Source organism: Nuphar pumila, chromosome 17 (assembly GCF_984573655.1).
Source record: "Nuphar pumila chromosome 17, dmNupPumi1.hap1.1, whole genome shotgun sequence".
Lineage (NCBI taxonomy): Eukaryota > Viridiplantae > Streptophyta > Magnoliopsida > Nymphaeales > Nymphaeaceae > Nuphar > Nuphar pumila.
The window spans coordinates 80182075-80205268 of record NC_143265.1 but is presented as its reverse complement, the minus strand read 5'-3'; the positions used below and the strand labels follow the sequence as shown (position 1 = coordinate 80205268).

Here is a 23194-nt window from a genome sequence, read left to right as displayed (position 1 = left end):
GCGTCTAATCAAATACTGAGTGAATCTAATATTTCAGGCGCAATGCTGAATCGGCTCAAAAAAATGCAAATAAATAGAGAGCAATACTATGAATGCCGAATGACTGAAATATGCTTTAGATGCTGGCAATGAGTTACAACTAAATGCAGATAGATCTATGATGCAGAGGAGAGGAACATGATGAAGGAGACACTAATCAAATGCAGAGGGTATGATGCAATAAAAAATGATGATCGGTGTCGATGCTGGATTAAAAATAACGATGATGATCCAAACAGATTGCCTAGGAACAATGAAAAAGACTATGAGATGCTGAATTGAAAATGTAAGAGGTAGATCCAAACAGATTGCAGAGAAAGAAAAGAAGAAAAATATACTGGATCTAAAATGCACAAACCATAAATTGCAATTATGACTACAGAAATTGTAAGTAAATGCAAAAATGAACAATAGAAAATAAAACAATGAATTACAAAAAGGAAGATGATAATCAGAGAAAAGGGGTCAACATTCTATTGCAAAAATGCAGATCGATGCTGCTATAGGCAGATTGATACTGCATATTATGCCTCAATGGAGCAAGAACATGAAGTCGATGCTATGAAAAATCAGAAGGAAAGAGGAAGAAAGAGGTAAATTCCAAAAAAAAAAGGGAGAGAAGTTGGTTCTTACCGTGGCTGTTGTTGTAGGGCTGACCTCCTTCAGTCGATCAGGAAGAAAACCAAAGGAAAAGGGAGAGAGGGAAAAAGGAAAATGAGAGGAGGAGAGAGCCAGGCTCGAGAGATGCTCAATGATTGTAATGCTTGGTGGGCGAGAGATGGTCTCCTCTGCGTTGGTTTATAACGGGGGAGGCCGTTACAGTTCTTTCAACAATGGTCCCTCACATTTTCAAAGATTTTCAAAAAGATGGTTTTATTACAAGGTTTTTTAAAAAGAGGGTAAAGCTACTTTTCTAAAAAAAATCTTTTATGTTTTTGAAAAAAAAAACCCTAAAAATACGAGGAAAATGCAAGGGATTTAAGAGATGGGGTCCAAATGAGATTTTTGAAAAGTTTACGAAAGTATTGAATTTGAAATTTTGAGATTTTTACAAAATGAGAGTTTTTTGTGAAATAACAGAATTTAATTTTAAAAAAAGAGTTTCAAAACGGATCTGGATTCGAGATTTTAAGCAAATATTGAGTTTGGATCTCGCATTGAGGAAACATGAGAGGGATGGATCCAAATGAAGATTGGATCTGGATAAAATACCTGAGCCAATACAGAGAATTTATTTTGGAATTTTCGAAAATAGAAGATCCGAGCTCAGAATTGGATTTGGATATCTGATCTGGATCCGAGGTTGGATTAAGTACAAAAAATGAAATTGGACTTCGGATCTTCAAGAAAAGGAAATGAATCCGAGAAATAATTAGAAATTGACCCAATTGCTTAGAAGGTGGGTGCCAGAGGCAAAATAAGAATTTTTGAAAATTTGAAAATTTGGGGTGTTCACACACCCCTATTCCTGAGCATGGTTGTTGTAGTGTCACCTACGGTCACCGTGCTCCCTCCCCCTTTGGGCTAAAAAAAAAGACAAAAGCCTAATAAAGAAAAAAAAAGGGAAAAGGCATGACCATGCTTAACAAAGAAAGGTAGTTCAGAGTGTCCCTTTAACTATAGTCAATTAAAATTTTTGCCAAAAATGATCCCATGACTTTTGGCTCCCTCATATCGACCTGATTTTAGACTTGGCTTTGGGTGAGCTTGACATAAACAGGTTTTGAGCAAAGCTAACTTTTTACTTAATTAAAGTTTTGGTTACATTTGATTAGGTTTTATGCTAGAGCTGGTTTGGCTCATCTAACTAGGATTTTGCATGGGCTTGTTCAAGTTCTTCAACATGGTATTACCAAAGGTTTTTTTATTTTTATGGCTTTGATTAAGTTGGCTTAAGCTATTACTTAGGTTGGGTTGTGTTTAACCCAGTTTAATCATAAATTTAGTTTGATTTGACTAGGTTCAATTATGTTCGACTAGGTTTTGGCTTGACTAAGTTTGAACCCAATAGTAGAAGATTTGACCAACTCCGTGCTTAGTTGAAACATGTCTTTTCAACCAAGATTTGACTTTATCTAGGCCGGGTTCAGGTTCATGACCGGCTTCGGTGTACCCTATTCAAGAAGTTGATTTCTGAAGTCCAAGAAAATATTCAAAAAAGCTTTTGACTAAATTTGAGGTGTCTATAAGTACCTATCAAATTAATGTGATTATAAAGAGAGAAAGAGAGAGTAATGGATCTGTGCTAAACTCATTTGGTTTTAAACTGCGTGCTAAATAGGTTTTTCAGCTTTTTCATTGCTTTTTATGCAGTTTTGGCCCTATAAATGTGTCGAGTATGGTCGGTTTACTAAGAATCCATGCCTGGATCATGTGTTTTTTATGAAAAAAATGATGTTTAGAGCTTCAAAAATTTACAAAGATTTTAGACCGTTGATTTTTTAAACTTTATAAAAACTCACCCATGTATTGGAATCAAACCCTTCAATAGATGACCCCCTATAAAATCAAGCACATAGATCACATTTGTATGGTCAGAATTTAAAAATAAAATAAAAAACTTAAAAAACCTATTTAGCACGCAATTTAGCACCGACCCATCTCTCTCTCTCTCTCTCTCTCTCTCTCTCTCTCTCTCTCTCTCTCTCTCTCTCTCTCTCTCTCTCTTCGGTCGTGAAGAATCAACAAACCCATAACAATATCAAGAGGATGGGGTTTCAGTTTCCTAGTTGGTGTGTGCTTTGTCGACAGGCTGAAGAAACCACACATCTTTTTTCTTCGTGTGAAGTGTTTCAAGAACTGTTTTCTAAAACTTGGAGGGCTCCATCAGTTGTTGTGCAGAAGGGCTGCTTTGCGTTAGATCTTATCCTTGGCCCTGCTATAATTAGACGCGAAAAGAAGTGGACTATTTGGAGAGTTTGGTTATTTACAGTGTGGTGGTTCATATGGATGGTCAGAAATGATGCAATTTTTCAGGATGTCCCGTTCAACCTTAACCGTTTGACTCATAGGGTCTTGGATGTTGTGTATGTTATCTTACGCATATATCTCAAAGACCTCTGCCTCTACCTCTGCCTCCAATCGATCCTCATCTAGATGTTTATGGTCCTTGATGAGTTTTTTTGTTTTGTATTCGGGTTTTTTTGTTTTTGTGTAAATGGTGTTTTCATGTTTTGTTGTTGTGTTTGTGCTTGTGGGACTCAACGCTTTGTTGAGTTTCACTTTTAAGTAATGTTGATCGCTTTTCGTCTCTCTCTCTCTCTCTCTCTCTCTCTCTCTCTCTCTCTATATATATATATATATATATATATATATATATATATATATATATATATATATATATATATATATGACCTTTAGGGGTCAAAATATTGTCACTAAATGCCCAATTTTCCTCTAGGGCCTTTAGTGATGGTATTTTGACCGCTGCAGGTCTCATTTTCCGTTGGGACCTTTAGCGGCGGTCAAAACCGCCACTAAAGACATTAAAACGCATAAAAGTGCATTTTAGCATCGTTTTTTGCCGTCCATCAACTGCTGCTAAAGATGTTAAAACGTGCAAAAAGCGCATTTTAGCATTTTTTGTCGTTCATCGACCTCTGCATGGCTGATAGGAGCTGTCAATGCGTGTCTCCTTGTGGTGGGACGTTGCAGGTTCAAACCCCAGTGCGAGGTGGGGGCAGGCCCCATGTGGTTGGTAGGAGCTGTCAGTGCATGTCTCCTTGTGGTGGGACGTTGCAGGTTCAAACCCCAGTTGTCCCTTGAATAATAACTGACCCCAGCTTGCCTTTAGAAAAAAACAAGGGGCACATACCATCGTTTGGATATTAATTTCATAAATGACTTGACTATGTTCTTTTAAGTAGAACAAAACAGAAAAAGAAACCCACAGATGCACGCCCCTCACTGCGAGGCCGAAACTTTGAGGGGAATGAAGTATCATATTTGACAAGTGTACTCCCTGGTAGGCAAGTCGGACCTTGGTATTTTACACCAATGAGCTCTAAAGTGAGAGACGTGGTTTTCCCTAGTTATCCCCAAAAAGAAAGAAAGAAAAAGGCTGTTTCCTATACAACAAAGCAAGTGAATCTTGACCATTAACAAAACAATCAGTATGGAACTATTGAGATAGAGCTGTGAAAAATATACACTGGAACAGGATGCAGAAACACGGCTGAACTTGTGCTGAGCTCACCCCCTGGAAAACCAAACTGTTCCCAACAGACAAATTTTACAGTGTAAATCCAGTTAATATGAAGGATTTTGAACTGTTCACGCCAAAAAAAAATTACAGATAACAGATTTAAGACAGATTTTCCCATCACAATGAAAAGAGATTTCACAACGACCCAACTCTTCCAATTCACCATTGAGCAAAGCTCTGTTAGGGCAAGCTTGCCATAAAATGGCGCCAGATTGGAACAAGTTCTGAACTGCATCCTGCTTGCAACTCAGGACATTTGAAAACGTGGTTGTCCTATACCGCTTCAACGAGAAACCTTAATTGGGGAAAAGCACAGGCGGGGATCAGATACTGGACTGAGTTTCACATGCTAAACTACTACGCTTTGGCAAAAGACCTTGATGATACGCCATGCAACAGTTTCACAAAACCCAGGAAACTAAGCTTCCCATCCGTCTGTCTGATCCAGTCATGAAGAACTGTGTGAACTGGAGCAGCAGGAGCAAGACCGAGTTCCTAAAAAGATAAAAAATGGCATTAGCTTCAAGACAGCAAATATAGGATTCAATTATGCCCAAACAATATAAGTCCTCATTAACCTCAACCCCACTTCCAAATGCATACAACATTTATGGCAAAGATATAGCCCTCGAAAAGTAAAGACATCAAAACTATTATCTTGAAGATCGGAGCATATGTCTATGGGTTCATACAGGTACATAAACACCAGGCTCGTGATAAAAATTCTTATAGTATAGCAAAACTGTACATCAGCTGTTTACAGAAAAATCACATGGAACAGCAATCAATCGTCAATTCGTAAATAAAAAATGTCAAGTAGGACAACGTGCAGAAAGCAAATAAATACAAGTAAATAAGCAATACCGTAGCAAGTTCCTCAATAACAAGTGCTCTGTTCCCATCCTTCTCAAAAAGCTCGTAAGCACTTCGAGCACGTTGCTCCCACCTGTCAAGTCCTTCAAGCTGATGCACGCTTATTGCAGCAGCACAGAACTCTTCAAAATCCATTTTTCTATACTGAAGCGCATTCATCTGTAAGAATATTATGGAAGTTGAATCAGAAAATGTTTTTGGCAAAGAGCACTACATAATCATATCACTGGAAAATTGACATACTGAGTTCACAAATTCATGGACACGGGACTCTTTCGTGGCCTCCGTTGCATATTTTGATAGGGCCTGTCCACAAGAGAATTTAGAAACGTCACTGAGAGAAGTAGCTGCTGCATTACATCATCAACATTATGAATATCACAGCATTGTTCATCATCCCTTCAGAGAGTGCACTTGAATACCTCGGATCTCTAATATGTGTTGAAGCTGGTACAGGGCCCATGGTAACTTGCTAAGATTAGAGGTAAAACAACCGCTCAATCTTAGATCCACCCAAAATGAGGATCTGAGATTCATGTTTCAGTAGACCTTCATGAATCTCAAATGCCTGGATCTCAGATACACAGCTTGAAATCTGAGCATTCAAATGCACCCTAAACTGTCACCTGGGTACGGGTGCGGGTACAGGTACGGAAGGTACGACATGGCAATTCCAAAAAATGTGAGTACGGGAATACGGCTATATATATATATATATATATCACATAAATACAAAATAAATTGAATATAATCTAAATATATATGGTATATCTAAAATGTATATTATATACTGAAAATATAAAGTTATAAACTGAAAATATAATTATAAATTATAAATTGAATACAAACTTGTATGTATGGAGGGTAAAATGATGTGTCCAGGTGTCGACATGGGGACATGCGTGTCAACACGGGTACGGAGGGCAAAATGGAGTGTCCAGGTATCATAGACCCTAAAGCATTCCTAAATGTTACAGGGAGAGAGAACAAACCATCCTGATATTCTCCAAGGAAATGCGCCCATTTTTATTTGGCTCTAATAGTGCAAAATGTTCCCTCAGGTAGAAAACCTCATCAACTATCAGGGTCTTTGATAGAGCCTGCCACAGGTGACAAAAAGGTCAACAATCATATATCAATTGATCTGACAGAAAGGTGCAAAAAGAAATCCATCTAATAGATTCATTTATATTCCTAGCATATTCACTTAAACAAGTACTTTGCACACATGCAGGCACAACAGGATCTGCAGCATTAGAACAGAGGTGCAGTAAACTAATGAAAGAAACAGAGAAAGCAAAAGGTTAATAAAGAGCATCTATTTGTCTAGCATAACAGAGGCTGGTCAAACCAGATAAAGTAATTTCAACTTAACACTAAAAGAACAAGCTTATTCCGTTGTCAAACCCAGCTACAATTGACAGTATACCTCCCTTGGAGCACGCTCTCACAGAAGCAACCTTCAAATATGGAAGTCAGGTGCTCTCAAAGACTATTTCCAAGTCATGGAAGTATGCTTCCAAGGACATGGGAACTGCAATTTCCAAAGGTCAGAATTGGACTTCCATTAGAAAGGAAACACACTTTAAGAATTAAGGAGGTGTTTCCCCTAGAAAGCAAACTGCAACTGCCCTCTTTTAAGTTGGTTTTAAGTATAATAGTTGAAACACTTTCTACAGTTTCTCCGAAAGTGAATATTTTTTATGGACCACACGTTTTAATACAGCACACAACTCCAATTTCGCAGGCCTCCAGTATCTAGGAGGACTTCTTGGGCCCTAACCAAGCTATGGACGAACATACTGAAGCAGCTCATATCCCTCTCAAACCACGGGTTCCATTACTGAAGGTTGGAATCTGAGGCTTCCACACACTTGCATCCAGAAACACATTATGGAGAACACTGTTAAAACATATGTAATAATACCATAATACCCGATAGGGGTATTATGGTCATTTCACAAAGTACCCCATAGGGGTACTTATTTTGTTTCTCGTATTTCACTATTTTTTATTTTTATTTTTATTTTTATTTTTGTATTTTTTGGATACCGAAAAGGGGCCCCACAATGGAGTCGTTGGGGCCCCCCAACGGTCACATATGTGACCGTTGGGGGCTCCCAACGACTCTATTGGGAGCCCCTTTGGTCTCCTCTTCTTATAAATAGGGGGAACCCCCCATGTATGTTGTATTGCTCTTTAGAGCCCCTCTTCAATAATAGTGATATTATTTTTCATGTGTGTAGCCTTTTTATAAGGCCCTTTGTATATCCCTTAGTGGATTTTCTCTCTTGTGCTTGTTGCATTTGTCCGTGTGGGACATAGTGAATGCTTTAGCATTCTTGGTTTCTTCCGCTTATTTCATTACATGGTATCAGAGCCATAAGATCTTCTAAAGGTAAAATCTTGTCTCTCTCTACTTCCTTTCTTTCTCACATCTTCCTTGTGTAGCAATGGAAGTCAAGATCGATCTATCATTCAAACTCAATGGAAAAAATTACATGATGTGGGCATCCGCAATGGAGAATAATCTCAAAGGCAAGAAGCTTTGGGGTTATGTAATGGGAACCGTTCCGGAACCCCAACTTAAGCTCACAAAGATGGAAGGAGATCAAGAGAAAGCACTTGAAGGCGATGCTCGTCTCAAGGCCATTGAAGATTATAATCATCAAATGGAAGATTGGGAGAGCAACCATGCAAAAATCCTTGCATGGTTTATGAATAATGTCGAACTTAAGGTATGTGCAAATATTGCAAAATTCCGCCGGGCAAATGAAGCTTGGTTTTTTATGAAGGGTATGTTTACCCAAAAGGATCTTGCAAGAGCTTATTTCTTGCAAGAAAAAGTAAGAACCACAAAACAAGGCGACATGAGCATACAAGATTACTATAGTGCTCTAAATCCTTTGTGGGATGAATTGGCTCTTTTAGAGCCTAAATGGGTATCTATGGAGGATGTGGTTCTAAGACAAAAACAAATGGAACAAGATAGATTGTTTCAATTTTTATTTGGGCTTCGTCCCGAATTTGAACAAGTGAGATCCTCACTTCTCCATAGATCCACGTTTCCTCCCTTAGAAGAAGCTATTGCCGAGATTACTCAAGAAGAGACTAGGCATAGCATGGGTAAAAGCATAGAGGAAGTTCTTGCCGTATCTAAACCCGGCAATCATGTTAAAACCTACAAACCACCTCATTTTGGTAAGCAAGGGAGTGGTGGAAGAAAAATGATTATATGTCACCATTGTTATGAGCCGGGACATATTAAACCCGTTTGCCCAAAGCTAAATGGGGCATTCAAGCCAAAGGTGGCTTCCGTTGAAGAATCCACCACCAAAGAAGATGACGGCAAGAACGAGGATCTCAAAGACACTCTTGGACAAATCTCCTTGGCTCTTCAACAAATCTTAAAGGTCACTTCTTCCACCTCCGGTGCCGCCATTGCCTCATCATCACCTCCCGGTACGTACTCTTGGATTTTAGATTCCGGAGCTTCTTTTCACATGACCCCTCATGAAAATGCATTAACCAATGTGCACACCAATTCAAAAATGTCTTGTGTTTCTACGGCTGATGGAACTTTTCTCAAAATAAATGGTGTTGGAACTCTTGATTCTAAAAATGTTCAAAATTTTCTTGTTCCGAAAGTTAGAATAGTTCCAAAATTAAATCTTAACCTCTTTTCCGTTTCTCAAATAGCCGACCATGGATGTGAAATATCTTTCTCATCCCAAGGGTGCTTTGTGCAGGATCTCCGGTCCGGGAAGCGGATTGGGCAAGGCCATAGGAAGGGAGACCTTTATTTTATGGATAATTTAATGCTTCCAAATACCTCATTTTGTACTTATGTCCAAGACAAAAATATTGAAACTTGGCATAAAAGGCTTGGACATCCAAGTTACTCTAAAATGTATCTTTTTCCTTTTGGACAAAAGTTTTGTAAAGAAAAAGATATCAATTGCAAAGATTGCATTTTTGGCAAAATGAAGTCTACTCATTTTCCTATTAGATCCTTTGTGACAACAAGACCTTTTGAATTGGTGCATTCCGATGTTTGGGGGCCATCTCCGGTTCTATCTAAAGGTGGTTATTCATATTATGTTACTTTTATTAATGATTATACTAGATATGTATGGATTTATTTTCTTAACTTTAAATCGGAAGTTTTTAACTTCTTTAAAGAATTCCATGCAAAAATTCAAAATCAATTTCAAAGTCAAATATCCATTCTTAGATCCGATTCGGGTGGAGAATACTTATCAAATGATTTTCAAGCATATCTAAAACAACATGGCATTTGTCATCAAAAATCTTGCCCAAGAACTCCTCAACAAAACGGTCTAGCGGAAAGAAAACATAGGCATATTTTGGAAACCACTAGATCCTTACTCATTTCTAAAAATATTCCTAAAAATTTTTGGGCCGAAGCCGTGTTAACCTCCACCTATTTAATCAATAGGATGCCATCTTCAAAATTGAATAATATCTCTCCTTATGAAAAACTTTTTAATATGACACCCGACTACAATCGTCTTCGGATTTTTGGGTGTAAATGCTTTGTTCTTTTACATAAAAGAGATAAATTGTCACCTAAAGCAATAGAATGTGTATTTTTAGGATATGGTGAAAATCAAAAAGGCTATAGATGCTTTGATCATAAAAACAATAAGTTATTTGTCTCCAAAGATGTAACCTTTTTAGAAGATGAAAATGGATTTGACATATTGGAAAAATCAAATGAAATTGATTATATGTTTATCAATGATCTTTTAGAAGATTCAAATGATGACTCTTTGAGTCATCCGGAAATTTTAGAAAATACTCATGATTCTCATGATGATGATGTATCACCAACTAATGATGACAATCTCCAAGTATACACTCGGCGTGAGGAAGCCCAACCTATTAGTGCTTTAGAAAAATTCTTGCGGCTTAATGAACCCCTAGAAGAAACCTCCCTTAGGCGTTCTTCTAGAGAATCAATTCCACCTAATAGGTTTGTCTCATATGAAACTCTTTCACCTAAATATAGAGCTTGTCTAATAGCCTTGCATTCTTACTATGAACCCTCCCATTATAATCAAGTAAAAAGTATACCTCATTGGGTTGAAGCAATGAAAGTTGAACTAGATGCTTTAAATAAAGCTAAAACTTGGGAAATAGTTTACCTTCCTCCAAATAAGAAAGCTATAGGATGTCGATGGGTCTACAAAGTCAAAACAAAAAGTGATGGTTCCCTAGAGCGCTATAAAGCTAGATTAGTTGCTAAGGGATACTCACAAGAATATGGCATCGATTATGAGGAGACTTTTGCTCCCGTGGCTCGCATGACAAGCGTTAGAACTTTAATTGCGGTAGCATCATCTAAGAAATGGCCTATATTCCAATTAGATGTTAAAAATGCCTTTCTTAATGGTCAGTTGAATGAAGAAGTATATATGGATCCTCCGCCGGGAATCAATGTTAACCAAGGTCAAACCCTTCGGTTATTAAAAGCCTTATATGGTCTTAAACAAGCCCCTAAGGCTTGGTATGATAGATTTAGTGCTATCATGTTACAATTGGGATTTCGCTCATGTTATACTGACACTGCTCTTTTTGTTAAAAATGCAGGTAATAGTATCATCATCCTTCTGCTTTATGTTGATGATATGATCATCACTGGCAATGATGAAAGCGGTATTCTTAAAGTTAAAAATATGTTAAAACATAATTTTGATATGTCTGATCTGGGTTTTCTCAGGTACTTTCTTGGCATAGAAGTTGCATACTCTCCTCGAGGGTATATACTGTCACAGATGAAGCTTGTTGCAGACATATGCTCCAAATCTGGGATTTCAGATGATAAAAAGGTGGAGACTCCCGAGGTTATCAATGCTAAACTACGACTGGAGGATGGAGTTCTGCTGGACGATCCTACGCCCTACAGGCAACTCATAGGCTCCCTCACCTATCTGACTATCACCAGGCCCGATATTGCTCATGCTGTGCACTCGGCAAGCCAATTTCAGCATGCTCCTACATCTGTGCATATGAGTGCTGTGCTCCGGATCATTCGATATATTAAAAATACTTTGACTAAAGGGCTATTCCTATCCTCAATCTCTTCCTTAGATTTACTAGCTTATACTGATGCTGACTGGGGAGGAAACCCAAATGATCGAATCTCAACTACTGGCTTTTGTGTATTCCTAGGAGATTCGCTAATTGCTTGGAGGTGCAAGAAACAACAGAAAGTCTCATTGTCTTCTACTGAAGCAGAATACAGGGCTATGGCAACCACTACAATGGAGCTGGTGTGGCTTCGAAGTCTTCTTCAAGATATGGGAGTCGAAATTACTGGGGCTTCGAAGCTTTGTTGCGACAACAAAAGTGCTATCTACATTGCCAGCAACCACACTTTCCATGAGAGGACGAAACATATTGAAATGGATTGTCATTATGTACGTGATGAATATCTTCGTGGGACAGTAACACTGCCATATGTCACTTCAGAATATCAACTTGCTGATTTCTTCACCAAAGCCCTGCCTGCTCCTCGCTTCTTGTTCCTCCTTGGCAAACTTTCGGTCATTCCCCCGTAAAGTTTGAGGGGGGGTGTTAAAACATATGTAATAATACCATAATACCCGATAGGGGTATTATGGTCATTTCACAAAGTACCCCATAGGGGTACTTATTTTGTTTCTCGTATTTCACTATTTTTTATTTTTATTTTTATTTTTATTTTTGTATTTTTTGGATACCGAAAAGGGGCCCCACAATGGAGTCGTTGGGGCCCCCCAACGGTCACATATGTGACCGTTGGGGGCTCCCAACGACTCTATTGGGAGCCCCTTTGGTCTCCTCTTCTTATAAATAGGGGGAACCCCCCATGTATGTTGTATTGCTCTTTAGAGCCCCTCTTCAATAATAGTGATATTATTTTTCATGTGTGTAGCCTTTTTATAAGGCCCTTTGTATATCCCTTAGTGGATTTTCTCTCTTGTGCTTGTTGCATTTGTCCGTGTGGGACATAGTGAATGCTTTAGCATTCTTGGTTTCTTCCGCTTATTTCATTACAAACACTAGCTCACAAAATACATGGTGCTAATTGAGAAACTTAACTTTCCATTTGCACCAAACAGGCATCCATTAAGGAGCCAAATGAGGATCAAAACAGGGCATCTAACATATGTGCCTGTGTATGCATTCCCAAGTGAAAAACTCTGGTTCTGCCACGCTGTGTCTGTGTATGGTTTGAATGTTAGAATTTTGAATTTTCCTTCAATGATATCATGAACGCACCTTCAAAGCTGCCTTTCGTAGTGATGATGAGCGTAAATAGGCCTTAATTAGTTTGAATACTAGAATATCTAATGGAACCTTTGAACTGTTGTAATTTCTAATCCAAGGATGACCTGCAGAAAGGGACAAGTCAGAAATTTAGATGACAACTATCACTGCAACATTCTTAGTCACAGAACACTCACTTAAAGCTTGAGCAGCTGACATCCTTTTCCGTAAATCTTTGTTCAGTAAGCGCTTCACAAAGTCTTTTGCTTCAGGTGATAATGATGGCCAGGGAGGCTCATCAAAAGTAGGATCAGCTTTTAGAACAGCTCGAAAGATACCAGATTCAGTTCGAGCCCAAAAAGGACGACTACCACAGAGGAGAATATAAGCAATCACGCCAATACTCCAGACGTCTGCTTCTGTGCCGTAAGACCTATGTAAAACTTCAGGTGCCACATAGTACGCACTTCCTACAATGTCATTCAGCCTTTCCTCTGCAAGACAAGTTTCAGAATCCCACTTATCAACTCCAGGGAAGAAATTAACAACAGCAATTGAAGTGATGCAAGTATCAAATATTGCCAGTAAACTGAATTAACCTGGTTTAACAAAATCTGATAAACCAAAATCTATGGCCTTCAGTTGGGAATTTTCATCCTTTGTAGTAAAAAGAAAATTCTGCATAAAAAAGAAAAGGTTATTAGAAAAGATAGCATACACGAGATGTTTGATACTCAAGAAACATGAACTGAATGAGAATTCAAGATCTCTAAAAGGAAGATGAGAGTTCTTGAAACTTTAATATTTAATGGCAAGATTAGAAACATAATTTTATACAAGCAAATTCAATCTATTTGACTATACCTGCAACATAAAATAGCCAAATATTCACAAATAAATTCATATTGAATAAACATAAAGGCAAGCATTATAATTTTAAATACTAGGATAAATTTGGGGTTCTTCCAGAAGTCTACTTTGCAACATATTTTGCAAATTACTTCACTCTGCATGTTAGTTGCTTTGTCATATTTGCAATCATCTCAGAGGTTTTAGAGTCCAACACACATGTTAGTCTTTGTTGTGATTGCAATCACTTGTAGAGGATTCAGAGTGCCAGCAAAAAAACCTTCATATTTGCCTTTAAGAAACTGGTTCACTATGCAAATGGAAGAGAGAGATTGGAGGAGAAAGAGCAAATACAGATTAATTCAACAGACAAACAGGTAGGGATTATCGTCTAAAAAACAAGGGAAAAAAGCAAAGTCAGCTATATGACTTTAATCTTGGCCACTGAATATACACCTATGTTACATGGGTACGGGTACGGAGGGTACGACACGGCAGCTTCAAAAATTGTGGGTACGAAGATACGGCTATATATATATATATATGTGTGTGTGTGTGTGTGTGTGTGTGTGTGTGTGTGTTGGGGGGTAACATTTTTAAATGAAAGAAAGGAAATATTTTAAATGTAAAAAAAAACAAGGGGCAAAATGATTTTTTTTTAACAGGGGGGTGTTTGAAATTTTTGCCTTTTATTTTTAAGGGAAGGGGGTACTTTGTAACCCCCATTCCCACCGCCTCTCTCTCTCTCTCTCTCTCTCTCTCTCTCTCTCTCTCTCTCTTCTCCTGCTCCCTTTTCTTCCTCTTTTTCCTCCCCTCGTTCTTCTTCTTCCGTTGGCTAGTGTGGAGACAAGGAATACAAAATAGAGAGAGAGAGAGAGAAAGAGTTGGGATTCGGGTTGGGTCCCAGTTGGACCCAACCCAGGCCCAGCACGTACCCGTGCCACACCCGGTACCGGTACCCATGTTGAACTGTGTCGACACGAGTATGTGGGGCCTTTTGTCGTGTCTATATGACATAGATATACACTAATGACCTTGAAATCTTCTTTTAGAACACCATCTTTCTGCTCAACATTGCTGGACTAGTTATTTACAGTGAACAACCAAAAGAATGATCCTATTACTCATAGGCAAACTTTCTTATAAGTAGTTATGGCTGGTAACAAGCTGAATGAACCAAACAGTGAGTGTTCAGGCTCGGCTCATTTACATGCACACCAAGTTCAGGCTCCACTTCTGTAGCTCAGGTGAGCCGAGCCAAATTGAGCATGTATGAGCCCAAGCCATCTCACTAAAATAATAAAAATAAAATAAAATAAAATAATATATATATATATATCAATTATAAATATGTTCCATAGCGAGAATGGAACTTGTCAGATGGGGTTTGCAAACTGACTGTCCAAGCAGTTGAACTGTCACGCTATTGCTGAAATCAATGGTTATTACATAAATAGTATATATGCCCATCTAGACTAGCATATACGAGACTAATGGAGCCGAACACTCCATTGTTCAAGTTCAGCCATGGTTGGCTTTCTTGGAAATCAGTATCGGATCGCCCGTTTGCAACTTAGTGACTCAGATGAGTCAACTCGGTGACTCGAACGAGTCAAATTTTTGTTTAATTTATTAAAAAAATATAACAAAATTATATATTATGATTTTATACCAAAAAAATCAAATAACCTAAGGTCCTAAATCAATCATAAAGGCTATAAAAAACAAGTTTTGTTAAATATGATTCATACTTAGCTCATTTTAACATCTAAAATGCAATATTTATTGGACATGTATTCAGAATAAAAGATGTTAATCATTCAAAGAAATGTTTACTGAGCATTATAATTCAACTAATCTCAACATGACAAATAAAATTCAGTCATACAATTCATGCAAGCAATTAATCATAGATGGGTCGATTCTTGTGTCCAACACACAAACATCAAGATCAAATAGTGAAACTTGTCCTAAACAATTAAAATTTCTAAATGAATGTACCCTGTCCTAAACAATTAAGATTTCTAAATGAATGCACCATGTCCTAAACGACTTGAGTTGTGAAGCAGGGCAGCACCGCAGAACAAAAAATTGCAAAGGGAAATTGCGAAAAAAAATACCAAAAAACAGGGCAGCAATGCTGACAGTCAAAAAATGTCGAATGAAAATTGCGAATAAAATACCAAAAAACAGGGCAGCACCGCAAAACAAAAAATTACGCAAAATGCAAAATCAGAGAGATTAGAGACTCAGAGGGATAGAGAGAGAGAGAGAGTCAGCGAGAGTCGAGTCAGAGAGAGAGAGAGAGAGCAGGCCGCCAGGCTGCAGATGCGAGCCTGTGGCCTGCTGGCTCATGAGCGAGAGCTTGAGAGAGAGAGAGAGAGAGAGAGAGAGAGAAGGCCGCTAGGTTTCAGCTGCGAACTTGAGAGAGAGAGATGGACCACAGTCGTCGGCGCCCGGCCGCCGTAAACTATTGAAGTTGTGTCCCATTAACACAGCACAATCGCAGACCGCTAGACCCTGAGCTTGTTGCCGCCGCAATCTCTTGCTAACGCCAAAGGAGAAGAGAGACCCCGGAATCTTTTAGCGATGCCCAGACGTGATTCGCAATGCCAAAGGAGAAGAGAGAGGGATGGACCACATGTTGCAGGCTTGTGGCTGCCACCGCCTACCAAAATCTCTCACGCCGACGCCGAAAACTCTTGCTGCCACCTACCAGAATCTCTCACGAGTGCTCTCAATGCTCAGCCGAAAGGGAAGAGGGATTCTAAAGTTGAAACCTCGAAAGAGGGCTTAGGGTTTCAACTTTTGTTTATACAACAACAACAACAACTACGCCTTCATCCCAAAACAATTGGGGTCGGCGATATGAACCAACAAAGAAAATCATTCTGGGTCTTCCACATGAATCCTTCTCCTCCAATCATTTCTATCCAATGCCATGTCCTCGGTGAGGTTCAAAGCATTCATATCCTTTCCTATCATCTCCATCCAAGTCTTCCTAAGCCTACCCTGACCTCTTTTAACTAATATATTTTTCCATTTCTCCATCCTTCTAACTAGAGCATCGTTAGGCCTTCGCCGAATATGTCCAAACCACCGTAAACGATTCTCTCTCATCTTATTTTCAATGAGTGCAACGCCTACCTTCTTACGTATCTCCTCATTCTGAATCTTATCTTTTATTGTATTTCCACACATCCATCTAAGCATACGCATCTCAGCTACACTCATTTTTTGAATATGATGTCTCTTGGCAGCCCAACATTCCGTACCATATAGTAAAGCAGGCCTAATAGTCATCCTATAAAACTTTCCCTTTAACCGCAATGGCATTCTACGATCGCACAACACTCCAGTTGCACTTTTTCATTTCATCCACCCAACCTTTATCCTATGATTTACATCTCCATCAATTTCTCCATACTTTTGAACGATAGATCCCAAATATTTGAAACAATCATCCACCGGTATTTTTTGCTCACCAAGCTTCACTACACTCCCATCACTACTTCGTTGCTTACTAAACCGACATTCCATATATTTTGTCTTACTCTTACTCAACTTAAAACCTCTTGCTTCCAATGTCTGTCTCCATAATTCTAACTTAGCATTAACCCTAGCTCTAGACTCATCAATCAAAACAATATCATCAACAAACAACATACACCATGGCACATTTTCTTGAATTGATCTCGTAAGCTCATCCATCACTATACCAAATAGGAAAGGGCTTAAAGCAGATCCTTGATGTAACCCAACCGTTATAGGAAAATTGGTTGTCACCCCTCCACAAGTGCGGACATTTTTCAACTTTTGTTTATGGTTTTTAAAAAATCAAAACTATAAAACATAAGTGTCGACGATCGTGACTTATGACTCAGCCGAGTCACCCAAGTTTTGATCTTGAATCGGGCGAGTTTTGGTGTATGCCGAGACATACAGGTTTTTAAATCGGATGTGTTCTTATCTGAGTTGACTCGTCCGAGTCCCGAGTCAACTCGCCGAGAAATCCAACCATGTGTTCAGAACACTTATATTTCACGAGTTGCTTGTGGCTTGCCTCACCATGCTCGCTGGACGAACCTGAACAAGTTTTCATGGAAGCCAGATGGAGCTGAGACATGAGCAGCCCAGTTCAGATACCAGACCTATACGTAGCATCTCTGTGGTTGCAATTCAGATGCATAACTTCCTTTCTCAGTTTCATTTCTCAAAACAATGTATAAGGCGAAAAAATGGACAGATTTCTTTCCAGTTCAAATTACAGATTTCAGAGTGGAATTTATATTAAGTGAAGGGAAAGGACCAATCTTCGTATAATTCTTTTTTATTCTCTTTGAAGAAAAATTGATAGAAAACATATTAGAGTACATGATTGATATTTTCTCCAGCTAAATATATCAAAGCTTTCAATGGACTATAGCAAAAATTAAATGTTGTAGCCACTAGCCACAGTAGAATTTGTCATGTTGTTTTGCAGAAATTGCAGAAAAAAATCTTGTTGTTGCTCAGGCAAGATAGATATTAACCTTTTCTTTCACGCCAACAGAAAATAAACTTTCTGTCAGCATGATTCAGTAAGCAACAAGATGGGGTCAGATTGGGTCATAACACAGCATTTAAAGCTATGGTGATGCTTTTTAAAACCATCTAATCCATATATGCACAATGGTATAGGTATATAAATTAAAAATATCCTTTCCAACAACCAAAAATGAAAAAGTTCATAAGCAGGCCCTATGGTTTTACCTCTGGTTTGAGATCCCGATGAACCACACCCTGGAGATGACAAAATGCTACTACATTTAAAATCTGTACCATAACAGCCTTGGCATCATCTTCTGAATACTTCCCACCCCTATCAAAGAAAGAAATATATGATTAACTTTATTAAGTACTAATATCAGCTCAACAAATGAAGAGATATTTTCCTTTAAAATTTTGAGATTAGAACATTCTTACTTACTAAAAACAAAGTGTACAGCCACAAGGATATTGATAGGAAAGCATTTTTCTGTTTGAAATACCCCACCCAAAAAAAAAACCATTACCTAATAAGAACTGTACTAGTTAAACTCCTCTGGACATTTAATACTGAAGAAAAGCCTAAAATTGTAGTGGATGCTCACAAGGGTCTGCAGGCAATTGCAAACCATCTTGATAAGTTGTGGAGGAATCCTTCCAAACTAATGCCAGTAGGTCAAATATGAAAGTTGGAATCCTAAAATCACACCATCATAACCAAGGGTTCTTGGAATCTAATCGCATCAAGCCTATTCACAGCTTGGATTTAGGGGAAAAAGAAATGCCAGAATGTGACTTCTTGTAGCCCAGTATAAAAAGAAGTAAAGAATTACAGTTCAAAGGAATGAAAGATGTTACAAAAGTAGAGATGATAGGGTTATTATTTAACATTAATCAGCATTAAAAGAAACACCTTGCAAGTATCTGATCTAGAAGCTCTCCACCTTCACATAATCTGAACAACAAAAAGAAAATGTTAGGCCGCAAAACAATAATTCAGGCACTCCACAAGCCAATGACAGCAACTTAAACACACACACACACGTGTGTGTGTGTGATCCAAGGTCCATAATAAAAGAAAATGGTCAGCACTTACTCCATTACTATATACACATTGTCATGATCTTCATATGCATCATAAAATTGTACTAGATTGCTGTGTCCTGTCAATGCTCTCAAAATCTTCACCTCCCTACGGACATCCTCAATAGCAATGGCTGTAGTCATCTAAGATAAATAAATCACAAAACTTTAGTGGAAGGACAAAGGCACAGGAGAAAACAATTAAAACCCCACATGAATAGCTCTTGCAATAAAAAAATAAAGAATTTTGCTGAAAAAAATATTTCCAGCTGTTTCTAGAACCTTATAGATCTTTACTGATCTCAGGTGAGACATGGCCCACTTACCACAACTCTTACTGTCACCCACATAATTGGATCAGAGAATTTTTTGTTTTTGGACATCCAGCTACAATTTGGCCAAAACTAAGCTTCTTTGAGCAGGTTTCTACCCATTTCAGGACAGCAAGGTTACAAACATTTTATATATATTTTGTGTGTGTGTGTGTATTTGGGGGGTAAAGTTTTTGCTACAATCATTTGTATAAACGACTTAGCAAACTCCATTTTTTATTTTTTTTATTTTGTCAAAATCACCCCATGGATGTGATCTACAAGTTGTTTTTAGTAGGAACTGGCTTTTGAATTGCCAGAATCCAACCTGTGCACAGGTTTTTTTGGCAATGCAAATATCAACAGTTGTAGATGCACCAATTTATTCCGACACAAAAAGGCATTTTCTTTTGTCGAAAAACATGATCCAAGGGTAGATTTCCACTAAATCGACCATGCCAAACACATCTATGAGGTTAGATTGAGTCAAAACAACTTGCATCATGAGATTTCAACTAGATTGTATGTAGAATTGATTGTATTAAATGTATACCTTATATATACATACCCAATATGTATATATATATATATATATATATGAAAATAGCACATGTATGATTTCCTAGAATTACTGGAGACTGAGGTTCAACAGAATTTAAGGGTGGCATAGTTGCCCACTAAGGAAGAATCCTGGTTCATTTATGGAAATGGCAGTGAGAAAAGGCCAAAAATGGTCCAGGCCTGTAGATTTTAAATGGAACCCTTGTTCGCATTTGTGAAATCACTAGGTACCCAAGTGCATCTATATGGACTTTTTGATTTGTAAACATATTATTAAAGGGAAAAAAAAGGAAATTGCAAGATAGGAAATCACAAGCATAAACATTAGGATATAAAGGAAAAAAATGTGATTTAAAGTGTAACCTTCCACACATCAAGCAAGATTAATAATATAACAGAATTTTTGTAGTGTAACTAAGCAAAAGAACAAGTAATAATAATGACACACTCCACACATCAAACTACATAAGCAAAGAACAAGACTAAGTAACTTTTCCAAAGCTTCAAAGATGAAATTACAATAACTACCTTAGTTATTCACCACATTTGCGCCTTTGATGATCACAAAGGAGGACAAGACCAAAACGTGTAAAACAAATTCTAAAATTTAACCAAATAAAGTAATACATGAAATTGAACTGTATTTCTGCCAACCACAGAATCCAAATCGAAATCACTTATTAATGCGCTGTTTGTATTAGTGAATGCATAGAATAGAAATCAGTACTTTTTGATAAGCAAGAGATATCAGTACAGGAGACTTTATTTCCCGTTTCTGGTACATGAACACTCCAAAAAGGGCATAACATCCATAAGTGATTAGAATTTCCTACCAAACTAGCTAGAATTGGAAATTTTTGAAAGAAAAAAGAAAAACCCTGAATCTCACAATTCAGGGAAAATCTAATGACTCCATGATCAACAGTGCAGAAAGGGTGTCATATATGATGAAAAAAATAATGCTGAAATTATAGTAAATACAGTAAGGTACATTTGTAAAGTAAGATTCAGCTACATGTAAAATATAATAGTTCTTGTAAAATTATAATTTATCTTTGACCAAAATCTTAACATAAAAAAACTATTTTGAATCTATTTGCGTACTTACCTAAAATGAAAGACATACCTGCCACTGCAAAAGAATTTCTATCCGCACAAAATTAGAAATTCTTCAGTTTTGGATTTGTAATCATTTTTCATCAACACCAATGGTTTCTCCACTCTGCTAAAACGGTGGACCAAATGTCACATAGATTATTTGACCACGGCAATATAAAATCCAACTCCAATTTTCCAATTCTTCACAGAGAATCACCAATTAGGCTTCCATTTTCAATCGAAAACAAAACTCACAACAAAATTTCTTCCTCTCCGTTGCGATACGAATTACAAACGACAGCAGAAAGAAAATCTGTTAGGTGTAAGAAAGGATGGAGAGAAATTCAAAGAAGGAATGAGGTGTTTAAGATAGAGGTCTTGATGAGGTGGAATAGTCCCATATTGCTTTTGCATGAGTTTTCTGAGAGCTTTATAAGCAATTAGTGAACTCATACACTTGTTCCTGAGAACAAGGGAGTGGGATGACCACCACACACACGCGCGCGCGCGCCCGCCCGCCGTGCCGTGCCGTGCCGAGCCGAGCCGGGCCGGGCCGGGTCGGGTTTGGGTAATTGGCCCTTTAGGGCCATATCCAATCAAGACAAGTATCTTTTTACCCAAAGTTTCTTTGGATTCGGTAACGGGTTATGAGAATGGATAACGGGTCACGACTCCTCGGATTCCGTGCCCGTTATGGAACTTCGGATTCCGTAACGGATCTCGATCTTTCGAAGTCCGTTAACGGATCACGTCCCCTCGGATTCCGTAACGGGCTCCTTCCACGTTTCATAATCGTTCGTGGGTTATAAAAGCGTGGTCAGGGGTGGGGTTACGGAGAGGCTGAGACAGGCGATTTTCTGAAGGAGAGTTCTGCAATTTCCCATCTCCCCTGTTACTCTCTCTCTCTTTCCTGTGAGTTTTTCCGAAAGAGTGTTTCTGCAACTTTGGTTCAAAGAGGCTGTTTTCGAAGGACGATCCGCCGGAGTGCACCGTTCGGTTCGTCGTGGCTATTGTATCCTGGGGGAAGGACGCCGGACCCTGATTTGCACAGTATGTGGGGGCGAATCTTCTCTAAGGGAAGTACTTTCGTACGCCTTAGCCTATTACATAAACTAAACATGTTCCTGTTGTTTTCTTTATGTTCTATGCATCTGTTTAATCTTATGCTGTCGTCTGGATTTTGGTCTGATGCGGAAAATGTCATGCTTGCTCCCTGTTACTGTTTCGGTCGTTTGTTAATCATGTTATTTACACTGTTATATTTCTTGATTTATATCGTGTTTTATATCATGATGACGATTGTGAAACTGTGTGATCTGAAAAATGATCCAACAAAATCCACACAAGATAAAAGGAGAAAAGTCGAAAACAGAAAAAACCTTGGCTTTGGGAATGACCTTCACGGCCACCTGTTGCCCCTTGAGCTGCCCCTTCTTGAACCTCGCCGCGCACGTATACCCGAAGTGCCCCCGCCCGATCTCGTCCCCGAGCTCGTACTTGGACGCGAAGTGCTTCGAGAACCCGAAGCTCTTGTCCAGCCCGCACTCTGCCTCGCTCCCTTCCGGGATCGCAGTCTCGTTCGGCTTCACCGAGCCGTGGCGCCTCGCGAGCACGGCTCTGATGTGCTTGGCGGGCGAGGGGGGAGGGAAGGGGCGCTTGAAGAACCTGCGCGGGGTGGAATTGGCGGAGGAGGAGTTCTTGCGGAAGAGGCGGGCGGGGCTTGGAGTGTAGAACGGGAAAGGCGAGGGCTTGCTGATCTCCTCCGCCCGATCCTCGCCGGCCTTCGCCCGAGAAGGCAATCCAAACTCTTTTCCTCCTCCTCCTCCTCCTCCTCCTCCTCCTCCTCCTCCTACTTCTTCTACTGAACCTTCTCTATTGGGATCGCCGTCGATCGCCGGCTTGGGTTTGCTGTGACAGAGTCCCATCTGCTAATTATTTGCCTCCTTCAATGCTCTCTCTCTCTGTGGAGCGAACCAGAAACCCTAATTTGCTGCTCCCCTGAGCTCAGAGGGCTCCATTAATCTGAACCAAACCCTTGGATTTCGGAGAGGGTGAAATTCTCACACACAGAGAGAGAGAGAGCTTCTTTCTCTCAACGCTTCTCTCACCGTAAATAGATAAAATTAAATTAAAAAAAATAAATTTACTAAACTAATCGACATAAATAACTTAACGGCGTCAACGACCACCGGGGTAGACGTCTCCTTCTCAGGAAAATATCGCAACATTTTAAAAAAAAAATATGTGACTTAAAGTCTCGGGAAAATAAAGGTAAAAGCCTTTGAAAATATAAACAAGTGGTACAGGCCTTTTTACCAAGTTAATTTAGATAGGAATTCTCAAATTTATTGTTTTTCTGACGTTATATTGCATT

At 38.8% G+C, this 23194-nt stretch overlaps 1 protein-coding gene across 3 annotated transcripts; it reads right to left on the bottom strand.

Annotated features, from left to right (window-relative positions):
* Positions 1-4140: 4140 nt before the first annotated feature.
* On the bottom strand, positions 4141-22872 carry CRK (CDPK-related kinase). 3 transcript variants are annotated; one of them, XM_089992544.1, is made up of 11 exons: positions 22200-22872; positions 18864-18994; positions 18681-18722; positions 17993-18101; positions 12991-13069; positions 12589-12885; positions 12404-12516; positions 6109-6216; positions 5360-5422; positions 5108-5275; positions 4141-4738 (listed from the first exon to the last, which is right to left on the bottom strand). In XM_089992544.1, exons 1-11 carry the CDS (start codon positions 22743-22745, stop codon positions 4601-4603), a joined length of 1794 nt encoding a protein of 597 aa, XP_089848670.1. In that variant the 5' UTR covers positions 22746-22872; the 3' UTR covers positions 4141-4600. The 3 variants fall into 3 exon arrangements, with proteins under 3 accessions (XP_089848670.1, XP_089848671.1, XP_089848672.1); XM_089992545.1 differs by having other exon boundaries at positions 22218-22872; XM_089992546.1 differs by lacking the exon at positions 22200-22872 and adding an exon at positions 20849-20970.
* Positions 22873-23194: the final 322 nt, after the last annotated feature.